The following is a 23,105-nucleotide window of genomic DNA, read 5'->3' as shown; positions in this document are numbered from 1 at the left end:
ATAACAAGACCCAATCTCTCCTCCTATAGAAGATAAATAATTTTATCAAAACATCAAATCTACATTTCGCGTAAAAAAAAAAAAAAAAAAGGAATGGATTTGTATTGTCTGGATAGGAAGTGATAGTAGGCACTCTTTTACCTATAGTGCTACATTCCATGCAAATGAATCACACTACTCAGAAAGGCATACGATTGTATAGAAGTGCATTTCTTTTTCGAAGAAGCCTATAGATAGCAGCAGTCCAGAAGGTTCCAATAGAACTAGAATATAAAACGTCAGATCCAGACACACCCCTGAAGCTCTGCTTTGAGTCACAGCTGTGCCTACAGTCTGTGGAGAAATTGTAAACAACTGCTTCAGAAATGCAGGTTGAAAAGCACGGGGTGTATTTTCGTGGAAGCTCGGCAGTGTGAAACGGACCTTGCCCACAGCTGTGCCGTTGCACAAGAGCTGACAAGCTGCAGCCTTGCTTACTAAGAACCTCTGTGAAACACAGACCGCACGGTAAATCTCACGGACCAGAAGCAGCAGTCTACGCTGCCGCGTTAACCAACAGGTACGTAAGCTCCAACGTTTGCACATCAAGCCAAATATTCACAGGCAAAAGCAAAAACCAGAGCACTTCCAACACACCACGCTCCCGCACACCGCGGCCCCGCCAGTCGCCCCTGCTGAGGCAGCTGAGCCTCCCCGCGGCCGGACGGGGCGGTGCGAGCCACGGAACGCCGGCCAGGAATGACGTTTCCGCAGCGACTTACCGCACGGCCGCTCTAAGAGGGGGATACGGGTGCGTGCCGCCCGGAGTTTTAGCGCTTACCGCCCGCCCGCCGCCGGCTCCGAGGCGCTGGCATGGCTGCCCTGCCGCCGCCGAGGCAGGAGGCGGGCAGCCGTGCCCCAGCTCGCGCTCGTGCTCCCGCGCTTCCCGCCCTCACCGGCCCCTTGGAAAGCATCGCTAGTGATGGAAATGGTGCACAGAGAGCTAACGCCTGACTGTGCTGCGCTACAACAGCTGTTAGTCAGTCGATGGGTGGAAAAAGGAAAAAGACAAACGCTCAGACATAATCTTAACTCTTCTTCTGTTGCTGCTATACATTAATTTTCCCTCATATTAAAGCACTTTTCTATGACTAGAGCTATATTTATCAGTGCAAAAACAATATAATAAACAAGAATATATCCTGCATGTATCTACATACGCAGGTAATTTTATCTTTTAAAATATTATTATTACATTAGAAAATGAACTAGCAGAGGCAAATAGACACTCTTTCAGGAGAGGAATTTGCACTGCAGTGAAGTTTCCTGTAGCAGCATAGGGACATTCTGATGAGCAAGTTCCCAACACAGAGAGTTACTGAGAACGTATGTAAGCTGACATCTTGCAGATTGCTTTTCAGTCACAGCTCTTCAGATGCACTTCTCATTTTTAAGCATATCCATCAGATAAGAACAATTTATTGTGCCAGAGAAGCTAAAAAACATACCTTGATGTAACAAAGGAAATATTACCTGGGAAAACTGCAAATTCTAGTGACATAGTAAGAAATAAACCTCAATATGATTAACAAGAATTTTGTGAAGATCACTTTTTTGTGTGTGTAAGAGGCAAAGAGGCATATAAAACATTTCTCATAATCCGTTCCTGACATTTTAGTAATTTTTTTCATCAACAGACAGCTATCATGCATTATGCCAATAAAAGTCTCCTGTACCATGCATCGCAGCAGCTCAACACCTGAGATGTAATATACTCCATCTTCAATCATAATTTCAAGTACTGAACACTTTGGCAAGGGAGCTCGTAAGTTTATTAACCTTTCAAAGTGCAAATATAGCCACTCTTACAGTTCATTTGTCTTCAGTCTAACTTGCCCTTAAACCCATCTGGAACATCTCCCTGATGAAGGCAGCACACCTGTACTCTACTTCAGACAGCATAAACAAACTTAAAACACGGATAAAATATTTTCCTATAATAGTTTGTTTCAATTACATCCTGTGCATATTTTATTTTCAGAATGTTGTTCAACAGCAAGAAATACATCATCAATTTTGCTCTTTCCCTTTATCATAAAAGAAGCAGTGTAACCTTCTGCCTGTTTTTGTCATTAATCACCAGAGAGATGGTAATTTCTGCTGCACTTCTGCCAGACACCCCCTCAGACTGGGAACAATGAACAGAAGTCAGTAAGGGTGTCAAAATAATTAATAACGTATGTGTGTTGCAACTTGTTTGGGAATAGCTTATAGTGAACAACTACATACAGTTAGCTTGCTTATTCTTACTGGTGACATTTAAAGAGGTCTAGAAATCTCATTTTCTCCAGGGGTAGGTTAATATCTTTTCCTACTGACCTTAACTCCACTTGCTTCAGAGCCAGGATTTTACTAAGAATCAAGGACTGAAGTGACCATGTATCTTCAGTAACAGAAGATATATAGCCATCTTCGACATGCAGGCAGTGCATTTTATGCACATGCATGTTTCTTATGTTCTTATAGTGAAAAACAGATTTAAATTAAGAAATGTTGAAATGTTTGCTGCTTGGCCCACAGCATATAAATCAATTTATCAGTGGATTATCACAGGATACCTCATCACTGCTCAAGAGTTAACTCAAGAATAGTTTAAGATTTTTAAAATATATATTTAACTGCAAAAGTTCACATATGTAAACTTCTTTCTGTAGTTGCATGATGGAGCGTTCAACTGAACACGTTCAAAAAGCCCATCCGTAATGCAACTGAACAGACAAAGTAGTCTGTCTTTATTAATGTACGGTGCCGTAGCTCAATGCATACCAAATTCAGAAAGGTTCGTCTTTAAGCGTGCATTTGCAAACATCCATTTAATCTTAAACAGACAAAGAAAAAAAACAAAAACAAAACATGAGCCCTCTTCCTCATACATTCAGCTCAGTGAAGAACCACTCCAGTTTGCTACGTGTAAGATTTTGATTTGACAAGTCTAAAAATCATAGCTACCTAAAGTAAGTTTGTGCATAATTAGTCAGCATAGGAGCCAGTGACTATCAGCATTTTTTCTAGTCCAGATGCAGTTTAAGTGATAGTGCAAGCAGGACATTTCTGTTGCTATGTAAGCAAAATGTTCGTTTATGCCCCGTGATGAGAAGACCACAGAAGTTTCATGGAAAAAAAAAAAATCAATCAAAATAAACTTCTACAAGTCATAAAGAATTTCAAGGATAACACTAATCGACCAGGCCTGAGTTTCACAGCTAAAAGGACAATACTGCCCATTTTCATTGGTCAGTTCTGGGAGCCCTTTCCAGGATGATCTGATAAAAGAAAGAAAAACAAACAAACAAACAAACAAAACCAAGAGTATTGTTGTTAGATTACACACTGAAATGAACATTACATTGTAAAAGTTTTAAGAATAGTATTTCAGTAGGAAACTTAAACAATACCTGTATTCCTACAGTCACGGTATGTTATTTAATAACTAAGCTCCAACTCAATTACTTCTGCTGCAGAAAATTGCAGATTTCTGTGAGAATGTAGATTCTCTGACAATAATACCTGAAGTTATGCTACTAGAATGATACTCCTGTTTCCCATTCAGTAGCTTGAAGTACCAGTTTGAAGAACCTATGTTATCTTTGAGATAACAAATTAACTGGATTACCTATCCAGTTTCAAACTATACTTGAAACTTGATGATGGTGCTAAAAAGTGGTGAAGGTTGGAAGATAGTGTGAAACCATAAACCTTCCTCCTCCCCACAGATTTGTTTATGTACAAATCCCTTTTCTTCCTTACATGATTAGCTAGACAAACCCTTCCATCATAGACTACTGAATCCAATTGATTGTACCCCTCTTAGGGGTACAAATGAATGCATGTTTGAAGTACTACCAAACAGATTATATGGAAGGGTTATCAAGGGGAAGACTTTTGTTTTTGTCTCAAATTCTTAAGAATTAACAATATAATAGAAAAAGCAATTTGTTTATTTTAAGAAGGAAACCTCAAAATGCAAAGGAACATTTCTGTTGTGAATTCCTCTGTCTTCTTGGAACACCAATATTATTAAGTTTTTGAAGTGGACAGACTAACATATTAGATATTCCACAAAATTAGTTTTCTCTAGTCTTCACGTGAGTAAATATTATTAATTCCAAGTATCTATGAACAGCACTAGATCTCAATTGTACTTTAAACCTGACTTGAGATCTGCAATAGGATTCATAGTGGCCAACTTTGTATGTAGAAAACAGATGCTATTTATGTTATAGTCTTTGATGTAGTAAAAATAAGTAGTATATTACTGTACGTGCAATCAGGTAGTAGATACCACCAGTCACTGAATATTTTGAATCTTAGATGGTATTTTACCTTTCAAGGTGAACATAGTGGCGAGAAAGGACGTTCTTTATCATAACCACAGTTTTTGCATATATCTCTGGACCAATCAACTTTGAGAAGTACAATTTGGCACGAAGAAAATATCCAATCGGCCACACCCATTCCTAAGCAAAGATAGGAGATGATTATTATGGCTGTCAGTTCCAAGGAATGTCAGCACTTATTTTGAAATTCAAGAAACAGCTCTTACAGGCCCTTGGTGATAATTAAAACCTCTGGCTACGTTATAGTTGTCATTGTCAAGAGCATTATCATATACTCCGCAGTACACCATATCACTGCAAGAAAAACAAACAAACATAAGCAAAACATTAACAGAAATAGTGTACACTATGCATAGCAGAAATGAGCCAAAAATTTTTCATGGGATTTACATTTAATAGGGGTTTGGTCAGCAGGTCCCAAAATTCTACATTTTGCATAACAATAGAATTCCAAATACTATTCCAAATACTGTACTAACTAGGGGGAAAATTGTTAAAATTTTCAGATGACTTCTATAATTTCACTCCTATGTTTTTATTCAAATTGTAGTGCTATGCACTGTATGATACTGAATTTGCATTTTGATGCCTACTCGTATATTTTGTGATAACAAATTTGAATTGCTTGCTACATGGCATCCAAAAACACCTGGAAATTGTCTACATAAATAAGATCAACTGCATGGAGTTTTAGAACAGTAAAATACTCATTTCTTGAGTATTTATTGCAGCCTTATTTCACAACTATATACAGGGATTTTAACAAAACATAACTCCCCAGATGATAATTTCTACTGCCACTTATTCTTATGTTTGTTATACTTACTCTGGATCTAAAGTTTTCATGCCCAATGGACCAAGTAGTTTTTCCTCTGCTATCCTCAGAGCTTTCCAAGCTCTCTCAGGTGTGAACAACTCAGGGGCCTAATAAAACAGAGATTTACTGAACTCTGCATATGTACGCACACAAGACTATGCATATGAATGTTGAGGATGACAAAAACCTCTCATATTACTGAGTGAAAATACAATTACACTTCCAGAAACTAGAGACAGAGTAACCAAGAGAAAAGCTATAAGTTACTTTGGGTTTTATTATCTATTTTAAGTAGACTTGAAAAACATTTTTATAAAAATAAACAATCCATGCATTTTAGCTAATCTGAGGGGAATTCATTAGCAGGGGGTTGGATTTGATAATCTCCAGAGGTCCCTTCCAATCCCTGCAATTCTTGATTCCTTGAGTCTGTGACTCCCCTCCCCCCGATCTAACCTAAAACAGATAACCTGAACTCTCTGAAAATACCAAACTCTGCAAATTTATCCCAGTGATAAATTTCAACAGCAGTTTCATATAGGTAAGTTCTGGCAAAGTTACACTTTTATCAGATATTCTAATATGGGCCAATATTAAAAGCAAAGACAAGAAAAAACACTTTCAAAATTTCTTCTAAGCAATATTTATTCCTGATATAGTGCCATGCAGCTGAGTCTTATAATACATGTTTAGTTCAAGAATAAAATAATGTTACGGGTAAATGCTTCTTACTCACTACTCTTACTTACCACGACCATTGCTATGGTAAAATTTGGCCTGAGTTGGTAATCACACCATGGACTTGAAGCTCCATAGCTGTCTTTATAAATCCCACGTTTGTGAACTAGATTTGGATGTTTTTCATTTTGATCTGCAGGGTTCTCAGAGACAAAGAAGAGTCTTTCAAAGTGTCCTTGAATTTTTCTGTTCCATTCATCATATGTGATGGTCTCCTCCCTTCCTGCAAAATATTACACAAAGATTTTCTTCAAACCCCCAACAGATGCTTATGGCCAGCTCTGCTTACTACTGTTTTACTTAATATATTCCTAACACAAGCAAGGCCATAGAAGCACTGCAAAAAAAACTGAAATTGAATTATGCTGCAGATCAACTCTGTCACCTGCACAATTTCTTAGAACACAGCTTTTCCTCACTTCTTTTAACTAGCCAAAAATGAACAGTATGAGTTATTATGAACTATAGTAAATATTTAATTGACTAAGTCTAAAGTTTACGTTCAACATTTTCAGCATGATAACATGCCATCTTTTCTGTAGTAGCTTGTATACATACTCTAGGAGACTACAAAAGGAATGTCAAATCATCGGTACAAGTGTCCCTTTTAAAAGCTCTCGCCTTCTGAATTCCTGGCACTTAATGTAAGAGGAGCACACCTTGTCACCTCTCTCCACCTGGTGGTTCTCCATGTCAGGTGCATAAGCTCATAAAAGAAGCTCACTGTAGTTTCAAACAAGACAAGAAAGGTGTCTAGAAAACACCAGACAGCAACTGCTTGCAGGAACACTGAGACAGTATCTCCTTATTTAAGCACAAGTAAGTTTCTTTTTCAGTAGACCAGCACCACATAGCACAGGTGGATTGCACTGTAAGACACCAATGCAGAAGTTCCGTATCTAATTCTTAATTTTAAGTTAACATAGCCATCCAGAAATATTGTGTTTGCAACACAGATAACAGAAACAAACACAGAGTTCAAACAAACAATAAAATGGTTTAGTATGGGAAAGTAAAGAAAGTATGATTATCACTACTTCTACTACATTTTAATAAAAACTAACACTAGTATTAGGAAACTGAGATGTACATTTATTTTTGAAAAATTTAAATTCCTCTTACTTTTTCAGATGTTAGCCTGCAGACCTATGCTAGGAATATCCTTCCAATTGAGATACACGTACATCTTAGATAAACAGTATATCAAAAAGGACAATACTACCAAAACTGTGATATGGTATGCCAGAGGACAAAGGCAAGCAAAACAACCACAACTAGAAACTCCAGTGCTAAGCCTGCTATTATGAGCCAATAGATTGTAAGTCAGTTTTAAAATGGATTAATCAGTTAATGAATGAAATTTAAACTTAAAGAAAATGAAAGACAGTAGGGAACACACAAGCATCAAATTCAATCTAGAAAAATCACTTACAATTCTGGGATAATAGGAAGAAGTCTGTATCTACACTTCATAATAATGCTTCACGCTGAACCCTGAATTGTCTTTCAGATTTTAAGATATTTTGAAGTGACAGGTAAGTTCATGACCTTAGAATCTGGATGTATAGGAGAAAGCCCTGTACTCACATTTTCTAATATAGAATAAGAGAACCATTCAATGAAATGTTTTCAAGATTAACTTTGACTGAATGGTAGAACAGCTTTAGAAATCATTTATATTCACCTGAGCCCCATAAACTCACTGAAGTAACTCAGATCAGAGCAGCATCCCTATGAAACAGAGGGGACATCTAAAGATACTTAGGTCTTGTGCCATTTTAGTTCTCTTCCTTGTAATGAATGATGTGCACCATTACGATACATAATGATCACATCACCAATATCCATTTGAGAAACATGGTTTAGGCTCATTCTTTCAAAATTCTTTTGAAATCCACACCATATTATATGCAATAAAACATTTCATACATTGATCCAATAATCGACTCCTAGTAATTTTAGTAACAAAAGAGGTGACTTATACAAAATACTTTACTCAAGTTTGTTTTTTCCCTTTCATGAATAGTTTTGATAATCATTCCTGATGTAATATGGCCACCAGCTCATATGACTTATTTTCATACTCCCATAATAGATTCATGACATCTGTTCAATTTTACCGTATTTTTTTATGGTGACGCCATGGAACGGATATTCATTTTTCCTAGACAAATCCAGCAACCAGCGAACAGCCGACTTGCACAAGCCAACAATCTCCACAGCAGAGCCATCTCTAAAACAATGTTTTGAAAGTCCAAGAATTACTTTAAGAAGGCTATTTAATATACAGATTTTTTCCAGTTACTTGCAGAACTTTAAGCACCTTATTTAAGTAGTGTATTTTTTCCCCCACTGGTTCTGCACATTGTTTTTTATTTAAAAAAAAAAATGTATTTTTTATTTTGCCTCAAAACTGCATACCACATGTATGAAGAACTGGCATGTGCATCCCCATCATCATCTCCAGACATTTTCTAGTACATTATGATATTTTAACACAATTTTTTCATCACATTTTCCTTGCTATTACTTAAAGACTTCCAAGAATCTGATAACCTAAACTAACTTTGATTAGTAAGTAGTCACAAGCCATTCACAGCATCATTCACTTTCAGTTTTCTCCTACTAGCTTGGAATACATATTTAATGAAGAGGGCTAGAAGGGAGAAAAAAAACATAAAAACTACAATTTAGAGGAAGACAAAGTGTACAATATGATAATCTAAAAGGAAAATTGTACTTCCAATCCAGTCCCTCTTACTACAGCCACAGCCTGTAGTAAAGCATAAACCTGAATGCTGAAAACTGGTCTATGCAAATAAGCAAAGTAAATGCTTGCATTGAAGATATTATGTATTAATAAAATGAAACTTAATACAAATATTAGGTGAAATTGCAAGTCTGCAAAAATACTGCACTAAGCTTGCAAAAAAATGTCATTAATAAACACAAAGGCATGCATTAGAAATATACTAATAGTCGCTAAGACTACCACAAGAGCTTGTGCTTTTACTTCAACACTGTTACCATGAAGAACTGTTTCCCAGAGGAAACCTAACATAGATTCTTTATGAAAAAAGACAATGACACTTTACTGCTTTTAACCCAAGACAAAAGTTTACAAATCACACAAGCAAAAAAAAAAAAAAAAAAAAGCCAGAAACAGGGAAACAGCAGCACTAGACTGCTTTAAATCTGTCTGTTTGGATATATAATTTGCATACCACATACTTGCACACCACACTGCCACACTATTTCTCCCTATCTTATAATCTTATATAGACTTTTGCCATCAGTATAAAGCAAGAAAATCACAGGGTTTGTTTCACTAATCACGTCATATCCATAGAGTTGGTTACAGAAGAGCTTGATTTCTAAATATTTTACCCTTCATTTTAAACTTTAAATATTGCAGATATTCTTATATTTTAAAAAATAAATATTTAAACCAATTGTCAAAAGTATCTCCTGTAACAAGAGGTCATACATCATCAGTCCAGATAACAAATATTTCAACAATCTACTATTGCAAGTATTCAAGTTTTCCTAAATTGTTTTACTACTTGTCGTTCAAAGTTTACTCTTTACAAGGAGTGAAGTCCATGCTAGGAGATGAGCACTGCCCCCACTCAAAAAAAAAAAAAAAAAAAGCAAGAAGGCTGGGTTTTGTACCTTGGAGTAGCAGGGATTCCTTTGTTGCGAGCTCTGTCGCTCTCTCCCATTTTATCCATCCAAGTGCCGCAATTGAAGCGGTTGCCTCCAAAGACAAAGCCAGTTTCACGGTCAACACCTGCTATTATATTAAAACCTGCCAAGCAAAAATATCACGTGTGAAACCTATATGCTAAGAAAACACAAAACCCCAAGTGTCTGCCCCAGCACAAAGATCCTACAAAAACAAAAACCCTGCAGAAAAGAGAGATCGGAGGTGGGTTTTCACAGGCAGCTGCACTTTTTGCGTGAACCTCTAAAATAATTTATCACAATTGCTGAAAGCAAACAAGCACTTTCTAAGCATTAAGTGCACTTATAGTAATACTAGAAATTAAGAAATTTCCATTAAGAAAACCATCACTTTTTCAAAAGTAAACTCAATAGCTTAATGTAAAATAATCAGATGCAATATTCATAGTTTGAACTGCATAGCAAGCGTGCTATATATATACTTTTTTTTTTTTTTTTTTTACCTTCATCTCTCATGTTTTGATCTATTTGTGGACCAGCATTTCTTTCTCTGAAACTTATGCCTTCCATGTGTCGTTGCATTGCCTCCTGTATTACTTCATAGAGTGGCTGATCCTAAATTGGTTGGCATAGAGAAAGGTAAGATCAACAGACCTAGTAAAAAGGCTCTATATAATGTGCAAACAGTAGCAATTCTTAGCTTCTATGATACTTAAGGAGAACAGCATCTAGATTTTCAGCAGCATCTTTATCAATATGATACACTTAAAATAATTTTTAGAATTGTGCAATTATTAACATTAAATTCTTTTCAAAACTGAAAGGAAATAAAAATGTAGAATATATTTTTTCCATACTCCCACCTCACATCTGTCTAATCGAGTAATGCAAACGTAGTGGAAAGTATCCAAGACATAATTCTTGCGGATAGATAAGCTATAATCTTTCATAAAAATTACAGCTGTGTTACAGACTTTAAAATCAGAAGTCATCTTTACCACAGTGCCTGCAGGCTGAGGAGAAGAATCATCTCTTGGGTACATCCTAGAAACGGGACACCTGAGAATGTCTAATCCATTTGGAACAATCTTACAGTAGTCCTGGATACACTGAAGCCACCACCACACAGCATCACGGCAGTTGTATCTGGCATGTGTTCCTTGGCCAAGCAGGTTAGGAATGAGACCATGTCTTAAAGTCCCACCAAATGCTAGAATTATGTTTCTTAAAAGAAGAGAACAATCTTAAGTTACTTCCAGGCAATTAGTGGACCAAAGATTAATTACAAAGCATACAAGTTTATCTCAATAGCAAAGTTGAAGAGAAAAACAGTATCTTAAAGACGAATTTGTAGCTTCCAACAAAATGTTTCGGCATGACTTCATTTAGTATATACTTCATTAACAATAAAAAAAAAAATCATTACTTTAGAAACTTCCCAATACTTTTTTTTTTTTTTTTTTTTTTTTTTTTTAAGATGAAATATGTAACTCCTAATATGGTAAAGGTAATTTCCTTTTTCATGGGTTTGACTCCTTTGATGTCACAGGGAAAGGTTTCAAATGACATTTGTTGTTTTTTATTGTCATTTATTATCTTTATATCAATTCAGGTGGAAGTGGGAAGTAAGGGAGAGCAGGATCAAATGGGAAATTCCTATTAAAATACAAAGAGGAACCAGAAACTGAGGTTTTGAGAAGTTTTTATGCTTTGCATAAAAGATGAACTCCATCTGGCTTTAAATTACAAGATAAACATACTTGAAGACTACAGATGTAACTGCAGACGGGCAGTATTAGTTGATCAAGTGTACTGCAGCATAAATACATGCTAATTTAAACCAACTAAATTCTATATCCATATCCCGTGGAGTGCTGCACCCAAATTAAAAAGATTAATGCAAGATTAATGAAAATTGTCAGCTCAGTAAGTCTGGCTTATATCTGACTCATTTATCAGGTTAAACATTTGCATGTCACACACAGATATCAGATAATAACAATCCACAGTTAGCTGATTTCCAGTATTAGACTAGATTAGCAGTCACCAAACAAAAAATTATGAGAGGAAATAGTATCTTTCTGATCAAAATGGAAATCCCTTGCTACTTCAAATTTTTAAATAAGTTACTGCTCAGCAACAATACTTGAAATAATCTCGTGGTTTAAGGACAAGCGGTAGTGTTATGGGTTAGAATTGCCTTATCTATATTGAGCATCAGCTGAAATACCAGTGCTCAGAATGCAGAACAAAGCAATATAGAGTATTTTTCATTTCATTTACAAAGAACTCACAAATCCACCTGGGGCCACAGAAATTTTATACAGTACATCAACTGTTTCTAACAGCTTCCATGTTCTCTAGGGTTTTGAGAGCGTGTCTTTTTCCTAAACACCTGCAAAACTATTTCTATCAGCAGAAAGAACTAAGCACCAGATGCTCTTACCTTGCTTCTATATAACGTCCCGTAAGTAACATTAGGCCTCTAAGTGCAATAAAGGTGTCCCTTCCCCAAGAACGGAAGATTCCAGAAGAGAAGTGAGGTAAACCTAATAAGAAATGCTGTTAATCTCATTTACGGATGGGACAAAAATCTCCAGCAGACATGTCTAACACGTATACAGAAAACAGAAGTAAAAATATATCCGTGTGCAACTGTAGATTTTTCCTAGAATTGTTCTAAGAAGAGTTTGTTGTATTCTACAGCTTTAAAATCATGCAATAGACTATCGTAATTGATAACAGTCACATTCAGTTGCTGTTTTTTATTTTGTTTACACACTGCATAGTATAACCAAATGCCATCTTTTAATTAAAATAATGCCACCACAAAAAAAAAAAAGCCATAACCAGAAAAGGAACAAACAAAAAGCTAGAACAGTGACATGATATATAATGCTTTGTTGGCAAGAGTTTACGTTCAAAAGCCATGTCACTTCAGTAGTATAAAGGGAATGACTAGAGAGCTATGAATTTCTTCAGCCTAGAAATACTCTCAGTCACTATAAAAGGAATCCTGCTTCTCTTTTGGAGCGATTCCTAGAACTACATTTTACAGCAGACATTATGACATAACTTTATGCTTTAACTGTAAAATTTCTTTTCTTAATTGCAACAGTTAAAGTACATTTTTTGTCTTTTCTTCTATTTGTTAGCTTTCCCAATCTAACAAACAAGAAATGCATTATGGTGGTAAAGGTTCAAAACAATAGCCTGCTGTACATGCTTGTTTAAACAAAACTGTGGCTTCTGTCACTAGATCACCTACTGTATTTGCTAATGCTCCAATACAGCCTCTGCACATCTGTAATTTTACAGAATATGGCAACAGCAGCTTGAGAACAATGATCCATTTACTAGTTAAAAGTATCACAGGCTCAAATATGTGATGAGAATATTTAAGACCAAGTCCGTCTGTATAATTAATCTCTGTGATTAAATTAAGTGAGCTGTGCTTGTCTGTGCTTCCAGGCAACACTAAAACAGCCAAATGGAATGTTACTCGAAACCAGAAACTAAAAGCAGTACAATTCTATGGAAAAGACATACAGCAGAAAGAGCAGGAAAGGAAACCCAGCCAGCCAGGGGCCATGGAACCTGCAGATGCTAAAAGTTTCTATGGTTTTTAAAAAAAAAAAAAAAAAAAAAAAAAAAAAAAAAAAAAAAAAAAAAAGGAGTGGGCCAATTTGGAGAAAAAAATTAAAAGCCACTAAACACAGTAAATAATACTTCTGGCACAGCAAAGTGCCCACTTCCAAGACATGCTGGCAGAACATTTGGAGAAATAAAATGCATCTACTGACTGCTTTTATGGTCTTTCCTAAGCAACTATTGTTGCCCCTTTTGGAGAGAGCTCAAGACCAGAGATTCTTTTGGTCCATTAATAGCTCTCATGTCACTCCTAAAAACTTGTAAGCAGTAAATCTACGCTTGCTATTCATTACAACTCAGTTCTTAAATTAACATTTTAAAACAAACTAGAACCTATTATGGGAAGCATTATTATCCCAATCAAGTCTTTTGGACAGAAAGAAAACATGCTTGTGGATCTCCGTAAATGGAAAAACTGGATAAGTTAAAAGTGTTTTAACAAAATACTGAGAAGCTTTTTTTTCCCCCTGAGAGCAAAAGTAAAATGGTTATCCCCCAGAAGTACTGCTAGACAAAACTCCATTCTTTTTAAACAGAGAAACATTCAACTTAAAGGCAAGTTAAAACACAGGGGAAGAGTAAGGACAAAAACAACATTTGAAATACAGCTTCTGGTATTTAGATCCCAAAGGTAGTGAAAGCAACTCCGATAGTTTCGAAATAAATATAACTGTTCTATAAGAACTTATTTTTCTTGATGTAAATGTTGTTCTCACTTACCAGCTGCTAAAGTAACACAGCACTGTTCTTTCTTATTTGTAATCTCATTCAGCCTATAGGGAACATCATGTAAGGAAGGAGACAGATCTGGCAGACACGCATATTTTCCTATCCCACACATCTGGATTGAGCCCAGGGAAAGGTGTTTAACAAATGTTGATCCATTCTGCACAAAGCTGTAATACAATATAATCAAATTAAGAAATATGTGCATACCAAAATATCAGTGCCCTTTTTTCATTTGCAGAAAAGTAAAACAAAGGTTATTTTGTTTTAATAATACACAATACTATAAAGTGACAGAATCAATTAGTGGATTATGCATTAACTTTGCACATAAGATTTAATTTTTAATTTACTTTTTTTTCCAAAATAGCTGTCCAAAGTTAGCCTTAAATATTTAACTTATTAATGCAAATGGGAGTGTTTACACGTTGAATACTTTTAGGGAAAGGCACAGCAAAGTGAAATTGGTTTAATTTATTTGATGCCTACATATTGATCTCAGACCGCAAAATAGGAGAGAATATTTTTAAAAAGCATTTTTAAAGACCTCTGCATCTGTATATATATCTGTATATATATCTGTATATATATATATATATATATATATATATATATATATATATATATATATATATATATTCTTCTCACATAATAGAATCCTAAGTCATTAACTCATTTAGCATTTTGGCTAATATAACACAGCCTGCAATCCTGACTTTTTTCATAAAATACACAGTGTTTTCCACATGGTATCACAGCAATACCAAATCCAACATCATTACTTTTCATGAAACTATTTGTTGAGAATATTCACACCTAGAATAGAGCTGTCATTAAATTGATCTTCCTTCCTTTTCCAGGAAAGGGCACTGATAATTTCCAGAACTAAGGGCAAAAGAAACATTGAACAAAGCACCAGAAGAAATGCAATCTCTTTCTCCCAGAAAGCACTGCAGCTTCACTAAAAGCAGCACCAAGATAACCTCTGCAATGCTTCAGAAAATGCTTGTTATAAGGTTTTATCCTCCAACAGTACAATGCCAGCAATAGTTATAAATCCAAATCCAGGATAGAAATAGCAATTAAACCTTCCAAACCATCGCAGCTAAAAGACTGATTTGATTTTCACTACCATATTGCCATCTTCCATTGGATAGCACAAATACAAAAACAACATTTAAATGTCATTCTTCAACAGATCAAACATAAAAGTTGCAATATCTCTACATCACTGACATGCCAAGCATACCTAGACATCTGATGCCATCCCACATCCAGAAGAGTTGTGTATGCACCCACTAAAATGGCATCAAAGTAACATGGAATAAGGTAACGTGGAATTTTCTTCAAATACACAAACATGGCCTTCAACCATTTACCAACCTATTAAAATATAACACTGTTAGAAGTTGACAACACTGGAGTTCAAAAACAGTGCTTATAGGATATATTTGGTTAAAGCATTTATTAGATTTTTAACAGATATGAGAATGCTACAGTCTTTCTTACTACATTAATTACCTGAGTTACCCAAATAAAATCTTGTGAAATGAATAAAGCAATTCTCTTGTAGGAAAGTAAAGATGTTTTGTAATGTGGGTATGCAGGTAACTTGAACCTCAGTGCTTGATGGGGCAAATCTTACTATAACTGCATCATAATCATGTATGCCTCAGTAGTATTTAGAGCCCTTTCTGAAAGAACTCGCTTAAAAAGATGGCTACTTCATTTTTATTTGATGGGAAGTAATTAACAGGGAAGGAGGCTTTCAAGCTTTTATGTACGAGCTAAAAAAAAAAAACTCTCCATGCCCTACATATATTCTCCAGCTCTCTTTTGTAATGTATTCTTAAATAAGTTCAGTGCAAAGTAAGAAAACCACATTATTGTCTTAGTCTCCCAGAAGAAACTGCCTAGAGAAGTAATATTTTATCGACAGACTGAATCTGAAGGGCAGGTTGGATCTGGCCCTGGGCTGCCTAGTCTAATATTAAATGTGGAGGCTGGCAGCTCTGCCTGTGGCAGGGGAGTTGGAGTTTGATGATCCTCGAGGTCCCTCCCAACCCAAGGCATTCTATGATTCTATGAACTTGTTAACAGTAATAATGAAAAACAAAGCAAAACAGTCATTTGAAACACTGAAATCATGAAATATATCTTTTCACTCACTTCTGCACAGGCTCCTGCACGTGAAATCAGACGATTACTGACATAATCAATCATCCAGTCTCCAGATCTTAAATTATTACATAATGGATGTCCCAAATCATTCTTTGGTCTAATGTCTGCCATTACTGACATTAACCCTGAAGAGATAAATCCAACACAGTATTATAGGACATATAAATAACACAAACAGAAATTATGTTTCCAAGAGGAAAAGTTACAAAGCAACAGATAACATTAATTGGCTTTAACTACAATACTTCTCTTGATCTGCAGAGAGAGTTAGGATACAACTCATTTGCTGTTTCCTCAGAGTATATCCTACACAGTCACAAAAACCCCCATGGAATAAATGTTGCTTGATGAAATTCATGCCTGATAAATGACTGACACTCCTTAGTTATCCAGTAGTGCCTCTGGTTTAATAAATGACTTCTCATATTAGTTTCACATACATTATATGCATTTGCTGTTTGTTTTAAATGCCAGAGACTGGTGTTTAAAACATGTTGAAATTAATTTTTTAGTCAGAGGATGGTGAGGCACTGGCACAGGTTGCCCAGAGAAACTGGATGCCCCACCACACCTTGGGGTGGGTTCAAAGCCAAGTTGGATGGGGCCCTGGGCAGACTTATCTGATGGGTGGCAGCCTTGCTCATGGCAAGGAGGGTTGGAACCAGATGATCTTTCAAGTCCATTCTAATCCAAGCTAATCTATGCTAATTTTGTGATTAATTTTGAATTCTAGAATACTGGGAAAAAGTTGTAGTTCAATTATGTTTCTACAATTTGATTCCCAGGGTTAAAACACTGATTAACATGATGAAGCAGAAAGCACTTATTTTTTGTCTAAGTAGTAGCACTAGCCATTAAATAGTATTAAAGAATGATCTAGAGGGAGGAGCTCTATTTTATCCATTTCCCTGACAGAAAAAAATAGAATTCTGAAACTATTACCTTGGAGACCTGCATACTTCAGGGATGACCAGTTTGGTATATTGTAACAACCTCCACCATCTTCTTGTTCTTCTGACTCACACCTATACAGCACTTGATTTAAGTCAGCCAAAGTTAGTTTAGATGCAATTCTGGAAAAGCAGAAACAAACAACAAAACACAACACACTCCACATTAGGAAGTCTACTTTAAGTCACAGTTGCACAGAACAACAATGAAAGAGCCTGGAAACCTTTTAAGTATCAATTCTGTTCAGTATTATACATATGAAAAGAAAATCTCAGTTTTATAACAATCCAAAAATCCAACGATAAAAACAGCAACAAATCCTTTCTTTAAATTTTCAGACATTTTTGCCTCACTGTAGTTCTCATTTAGAAACCCAAAGAATACTTACGAAGAAAATAATGTTTTTAATATAGGTGCTGAATGATCATCAGGAAGACTCCCAGATTTAAAGTGAGGACTGAACTGAATCAGATGATTGCGAAGTACACCAACAGCTTCTTGTGCCTTTGGATCAAGACTAACTCTGAAATATGAATGTATAATTTACAGAATGAAGTACTTATCATAACCATTTCCCAAATCTCAAAAACAAAGAATCCTAGTATTCTATTTTAACTAGTACAGCCATTTAGCAATTAGTAAAACATACCTGAATACTATTACACTTCCTGGTGTTAAATTTTCAAATTCTATTTCTTGAACAAATTCATTTGGCCCTTTTATGGCAGTTCCAGCTTGCTTTATAATTTTACTGTCTTTAATCTTAGAAAAGAAAACATATTCACAACTGAAAATCAATGTCTTTTTTTTAAGGTAAAAAAAATCATAACAAGATATTACATTAGAACACAGATGAATAAGGATAATTACCTGGATATGCTCTCTGAGCTCCACTGTGAAATTGGGCAATCCATTTATGAAATGTTCATCTTTTTTGTAAGGACTAGTGCTTTTCTCTATAGTTCTAGCCTCAAATACTACTTCTTCAATTTTTCCTAAGAAAAGCAAAACCATGTTGCAGCTATTAATATGGAGTAAATGAGAGCGAACACTTTTGAATACATGAACTAAAAAAAAATCAAGAACTAAAAAACTAAATATGTAAAATGCAAGCCTCTATGGTACAACAAAAGACTAACTAACAAAACACATGGGAAGTGCTATAAATAACCCATAAAGCATTCATTACACACTCATCAACTATCTTATTTTAAAATTGCATTTCTTTTCATTCTATGATAAAATAAACCATTAAATCAATTATCAAATGGTGAACTAGAACTTGTTATTTTTATTGTTGTTTTTTAAAGCATTAGACTAGTTTCCAAGCTACAGATATGGATGGTGTATTTTCAAAGAGTAACAACTTACATTTACGAACAGTAATTCCTTCCAGCACCCTGTATCAGGTAATCAGCTAATCAACTTCCTCTTCTCTTACCATTTCATAAACACAGATACATGGGGAAGTTACAGCAGAAAGTTGTATGAAAATATGAAAACCTTTGAAAATCCCAAGCAAGTTTGTTGTTATTTCTTTAACCACCCTTGGTGCACACAGATTAGTACCACAAAAGTACTGTTATATGCTGAAAATTGTCACATTAAGTTTGTGTGTTAAAAAAAGAATAGGAATACCTTGAATTAATACACACACACATGCACGTTATTGCTCGCAAAGAAATCTGATTACCTGGGATACACATTTCAGGTACTTCTTTACTGTAGAAGGAAGTCTTCGGATCCCTGAAAGCAGTTCTGCTTACAGCCACAACAGACTGGTGGGTGTTAGGGCAATGTCGTGTCACTGCCACTATATCTTCATCAACTTGATCTACATACACCTAGAAAAGACATATCATTACAAACAGGCTCATTCAAAATATAGATATAGAAAATCAAATTGTTACCCCGTGTCTTGCCTGATTGAAGCCTTTAGTTCCCAGCTCCTGATGCAGTCTGTTCATGGCTAGCCTTCCAGCTAGAATTCCTGTCTGGAAATTAACTTCACCAGAATTCAGGTGTGCTTGTGGATTCCAGGTTGAATAAAATCTCTCTTCAGATACTACAGAAATCTGTAGGGAAATTAACTTTTTGCAAATATCAACTACACTTAAAAACAAACAAATGGCGATTCCAGTTATGTAATCAATTCAGATTTCATATGAAATTAGACAACCCAAGGAATGCTAACTAGTTAACTGCTTGGAATTTAAAACCAAAATAAAAACATGCTAGAAACGAACAAACGGACCCATGAAAAACAAAAACCAAAAGCTCACAAACCGATACCAGAAAAAACTCAGTATTAAAATACTTAGAATCAAATATATGTTTTTAAAAGTAATTTAGAAGTTAAGCTGTAAACACAGACCTGGTGTGGTACTAGTTCATCATAACCTTTGGTGCTTCCTGTAGCACAACACGCCATGGAAACAATCATTGCACTTGGAAGTGCATCATACGCAGATCGGTGCTAGGATTAAAAAAATAAAATAAAATCACATACAAAACAAGTAAGAAATATAATTCATCCCTCCTGATTCAGCACATAGAAGATAAACTCAGTTTAGTAGAGGAACTAATTACTTACCATGTGCTTATAATTTTCTCAATAACAGATTTATTGATGACTTACTACAAATGCACTAGCAAAAGCAACATAAGAGCAATCCTCAAATATAAGCATTTCAGTTCACACCATTCTCTCTCTTATCCTCTCCTGGAAAACAGGAGTGTAGGAGAACAGATGAACTATCATACAAAACCAGTTAGCAGCTGGAATGAAAGAACCAAAACAGCTCACTGAATAGTCAGTAGGACTTTTGTTTTTCACGTTTTCAAGTTTTCACCTCCAGTGAATCAGTTTTCTAAATATTGCTGAGAAGGGAAAAGAAAAAGCATGCAGACTGCAACAAGCCCTCCCACCATTCAGAAACATCAATTTAGAAAAGAATAAACAAACTCTGGTTTCCGATTTACATGCTTACCTGAATTGGACACTCATTGTCATGTGTAATATCCATGAAGAGCGCATGCGCTATTCCTGGCACCAAAGGCCGCAAACGTGGCTGAACAAAAGAGCCAACAGGCTCACCTCCAAAACGATAAACCAGCCTTCCCTCTTCATGGCTATTATAAGCTGTCATGGCCTCTACAGAACAAAATAGATAAGTGTTTGCATAAGAGTTGCTACCATACAGCACAACTGGCACAGATGTTAAATGCAGAATTTTACATTTTTTATTTTGGTGCGTTCAAATATCACATTAAAACTTTTTTTATCCAATATGGATACACAAACTTGAAGTACTCTGTTTACTATACTGCATAAAAGTAGGAAAGGGACAAAAGAGCTTTTTTTCCCTCTCTGGTTTCCCCAGAGGATTTAGGAAACTCATGCAACAAGTCAGATCTGATGCAGCACTTGCATAGCGGAGCTGTGCTACAGTTTCTTTTCTCCCTCACTGTAACAGAAGTGAAATATTTAACCTCCAGTTAATACTGTAATGTTTTGGGGGTTTTTTTGTTTTGTTTTTTTTTTTTTTGTTTTTTTTTTTTGTTTTTTTTTTGGTTTTTTTTGTTTTTTTTTTCTGAGACTCAAATACATTACATTGAATATGAAATTAGCAGCATGTAATCCAGAAAGAATCTTTTCTTCAATGAAAATCCCAATCCCATTCTCTATAATCTCCAGCTGGAAAGTTCACACCAATTTCTTGCATTGCACATGCACAGCAAGCCTACCTCTTATTAAGGAGGTAATGCCCAGACTATTCACAAAGATATTGTCCAGCTCCTCATTTCCTGTGAACAGTTCAGCCACTACAAACAAATCAGCTCGCAACTTTCTAGCTGTGTCCAGCATGTACTGCAAAAAGCACAGCCAAAAAAGCCACAGAAAGGGGAAAGGTAGACATAAAAGAGGACAAATTTCAAAGCTAGGCAGAGATTGAAATAGGAAAATGCCATGCACCAAGGATAAATAGAAAGCCAAAATTAAGTAATTTAAATAACAGTTGAGGATGACACAAACATAAGCAAAAATTAAGGTTTAAGATTCAACAGAGGAGGAATTAAGTACAACATGAAGAAGAGAAGATAATTGCATAAGCAAAGAACATAAATATGTAAGAGAAAAAAAAGCATATCAATGTTAGTTTCACATTAAAAACTCCAAACCATACATAACAATCCTCTACAACTTTCAACTGCTTATTGTACCTCTAATCAGGCTGGTAATTCCCAGGCGGTTGACAAAAACATTGTCAATGTACTCACTGCCCGTGAAGAGTTCAGCTATCACATAAAGATTAGGTCTGACTGATCTGGCTGTAGCTAGCATCTCCTATAGATCATAATACATTTTTAATGGAAGTCATCCATTGTCAGCTACGTACAGGCAATCATCAGTGTGAATGTTAACCAAATATAAATGCGTTCTTCATACATGCGATTCATGAAAATAATCATAACAGGTAGCATTCATAAAATTGTTTTTACTCTGTGGAAATTTACAAATTATCTAAATAATTCTAGAAAATATCCTGAAGATTTTAAGCCAACTACAACTTTGTTTTTAAATAAATGGTGCAAATGCAAGAACAGGATGGAAAAGATCTAGTAAGCCTTCAAAAGTTACTATTCCGAAAACAGTAACAAGTGTACAAATGGTGCAAGTGTTTAAAAAGCTGCATTTTAGAATCGCAACTTCTGTGCGCACACATCAGCTAATTTGAGTTCTTCACAGATCTAGGTAAGCTCTGTGCCAAAGCTAAGACATGGCACAGAAAACTACACAACTCAAACCTGTGTAAAACTACTTTACTAGTTAAGTACAATTTCTGGATGTAGTCAGCTCCGTAGGGAGCAAGCACTAAATCTAAGCAATAAGCCTGAGTAAACTTTCTGCTGATGTTTTTGCCAACATTTGAATTATGAAATGTAGAAACCTTCTGGTCTAATTCAGCAACAGTGAAACATATATGGCAAATAAACACTAATAATGTTTACCAAGTCTTAGAAATGACCATGACTAGAACTGACATACTAGATACCAGCAGTGATTGCATTTCAGTCTGCAGCTGCATGAGAGAAGTTTCCCATACCCATCACTGCCTTTGGTGTTTCCGCTGAAATAGAGAATGAAAACATACAATAGCTACACCATTTTGCTAACTGTTCAGAGTAACTAGAATTACATCTAAATATTGCCAGTCAAAAACATTGTCTAGACTGAGGAAGCTTTATTCACACAAACCCTGTAGATTTTGTATAAGCAGAGGACAACTTATTTCCCATTCAGAAGCTGCTTTACCATCAGTGTGCTTAGTTTCACGTACCTCAGCTACATGAATAGGTGTTGAGTGACAGTTGTCAAGACGAACACCATGGAAATATTTGGCAGTGATTTCAGTGTATTTTTTCATATGTGCCCAGAGGTACGGGCAGTCTTCCGGTTTGTTACCATACCGCAGTTTCACACTGTCTCCCCAGCAAATAAGCTCTCTTCTCAAGTACACATTTGAACCTGAAAGGGAAATAAATGCACTGTAGTATACATGTTGGATCGAATGTGTACCAAAAGATGTGGCATTTTGTCTTCTACTGCTTAAGAGTAGGAGGATGCTGTGATTATGAGTAAAAATTCTAACAACAACCACATTAACTCAGAATCTATATACCTTCTACCATTGTATAATTTCAGACCACTCCAATGGAATAATTGAATTCAGTAGTAATACTGAAATTCTCAAGACTGACACTAAATTACATTTATTTCTTTAAATATGGCAGTTGTACTCGAGAAAAAGAGCAATGAACGTGGCGAATTCAACAGCATAATACTTCATTTCCAGAAACTTTACAAAGTTAGTCATTTATAAAACAGCATACATATGAACAGAATCACTAGTTTGGATGTCTATGCTGGTCAAACTCTAAAAAGCACTTCACTTGTCATAAACAAACTGCCACAGCCA

General features: G+C 35.7%; 1 protein-coding gene across 1 annotated transcript in view; it reads right to left on the bottom strand.

Moving 5' to 3' along the window:
* Nucleotides 1-3,184: 3,184 nt before the first annotated feature.
* AGL (amylo-alpha-1,6-glucosidase and 4-alpha-glucanotransferase) overlaps nucleotides 3,185-23,105 on the bottom strand; it is a gene marked incomplete at both ends in the record, with an annotated part of 33,568 nt that continues 13,647 nt past the window's right edge. Inside the window, 23 exons of the mRNA XM_079535674.1 lie at nucleotides 3,185-3,302; nucleotides 4,363-4,496; nucleotides 4,583-4,670; nucleotides 5,203-5,300; nucleotides 5,943-6,154; nucleotides 8,052-8,164; nucleotides 9,604-9,739; nucleotides 10,119-10,230; nucleotides 10,614-10,839; nucleotides 12,062-12,164; nucleotides 13,987-14,162; nucleotides 15,242-15,375; nucleotides 16,162-16,298; nucleotides 17,116-17,246; nucleotides 17,513-17,647; nucleotides 17,774-17,886; nucleotides 17,995-18,119; nucleotides 18,818-18,968; nucleotides 19,047-19,199; nucleotides 19,499-19,600; nucleotides 20,115-20,278; nucleotides 21,349-21,472; nucleotides 22,467-22,654. Coding sequence (XP_079391800.1) covers nucleotides 3,185-3,302; nucleotides 4,363-4,496; nucleotides 4,583-4,670; nucleotides 5,203-5,300; nucleotides 5,943-6,154; nucleotides 8,052-8,164; nucleotides 9,604-9,739; nucleotides 10,119-10,230; nucleotides 10,614-10,839; nucleotides 12,062-12,164; nucleotides 13,987-14,162; nucleotides 15,242-15,375; nucleotides 16,162-16,298; nucleotides 17,116-17,246; nucleotides 17,513-17,647; nucleotides 17,774-17,886; nucleotides 17,995-18,119; nucleotides 18,818-18,968; nucleotides 19,047-19,199; nucleotides 19,499-19,600; nucleotides 20,115-20,278; nucleotides 21,349-21,472; nucleotides 22,467-22,654 — 3,173 coding nt within the window. The remainder of the gene's footprint in view (nucleotides 3,303-4,362; nucleotides 4,497-4,582; nucleotides 4,671-5,202; nucleotides 5,301-5,942; nucleotides 6,155-8,051; nucleotides 8,165-9,603; nucleotides 9,740-10,118; nucleotides 10,231-10,613; nucleotides 10,840-12,061; nucleotides 12,165-13,986; nucleotides 14,163-15,241; nucleotides 15,376-16,161; nucleotides 16,299-17,115; nucleotides 17,247-17,512; nucleotides 17,648-17,773; nucleotides 17,887-17,994; nucleotides 18,120-18,817; nucleotides 18,969-19,046; nucleotides 19,200-19,498; nucleotides 19,601-20,114; nucleotides 20,279-21,348; nucleotides 21,473-22,466; nucleotides 22,655-23,105) is intronic.

The sequence above is a fragment of the Tetrao urogallus genome (genome assembly GCF_951394365.1).
Source record: "Tetrao urogallus genome assembly, chromosome: 5".
Lineage (NCBI taxonomy): Eukaryota > Metazoa > Chordata > Aves > Galliformes > Phasianidae > Tetrao > Tetrao urogallus.
This window is presented reverse-complemented; position numbering and strand designations above follow the sequence as displayed.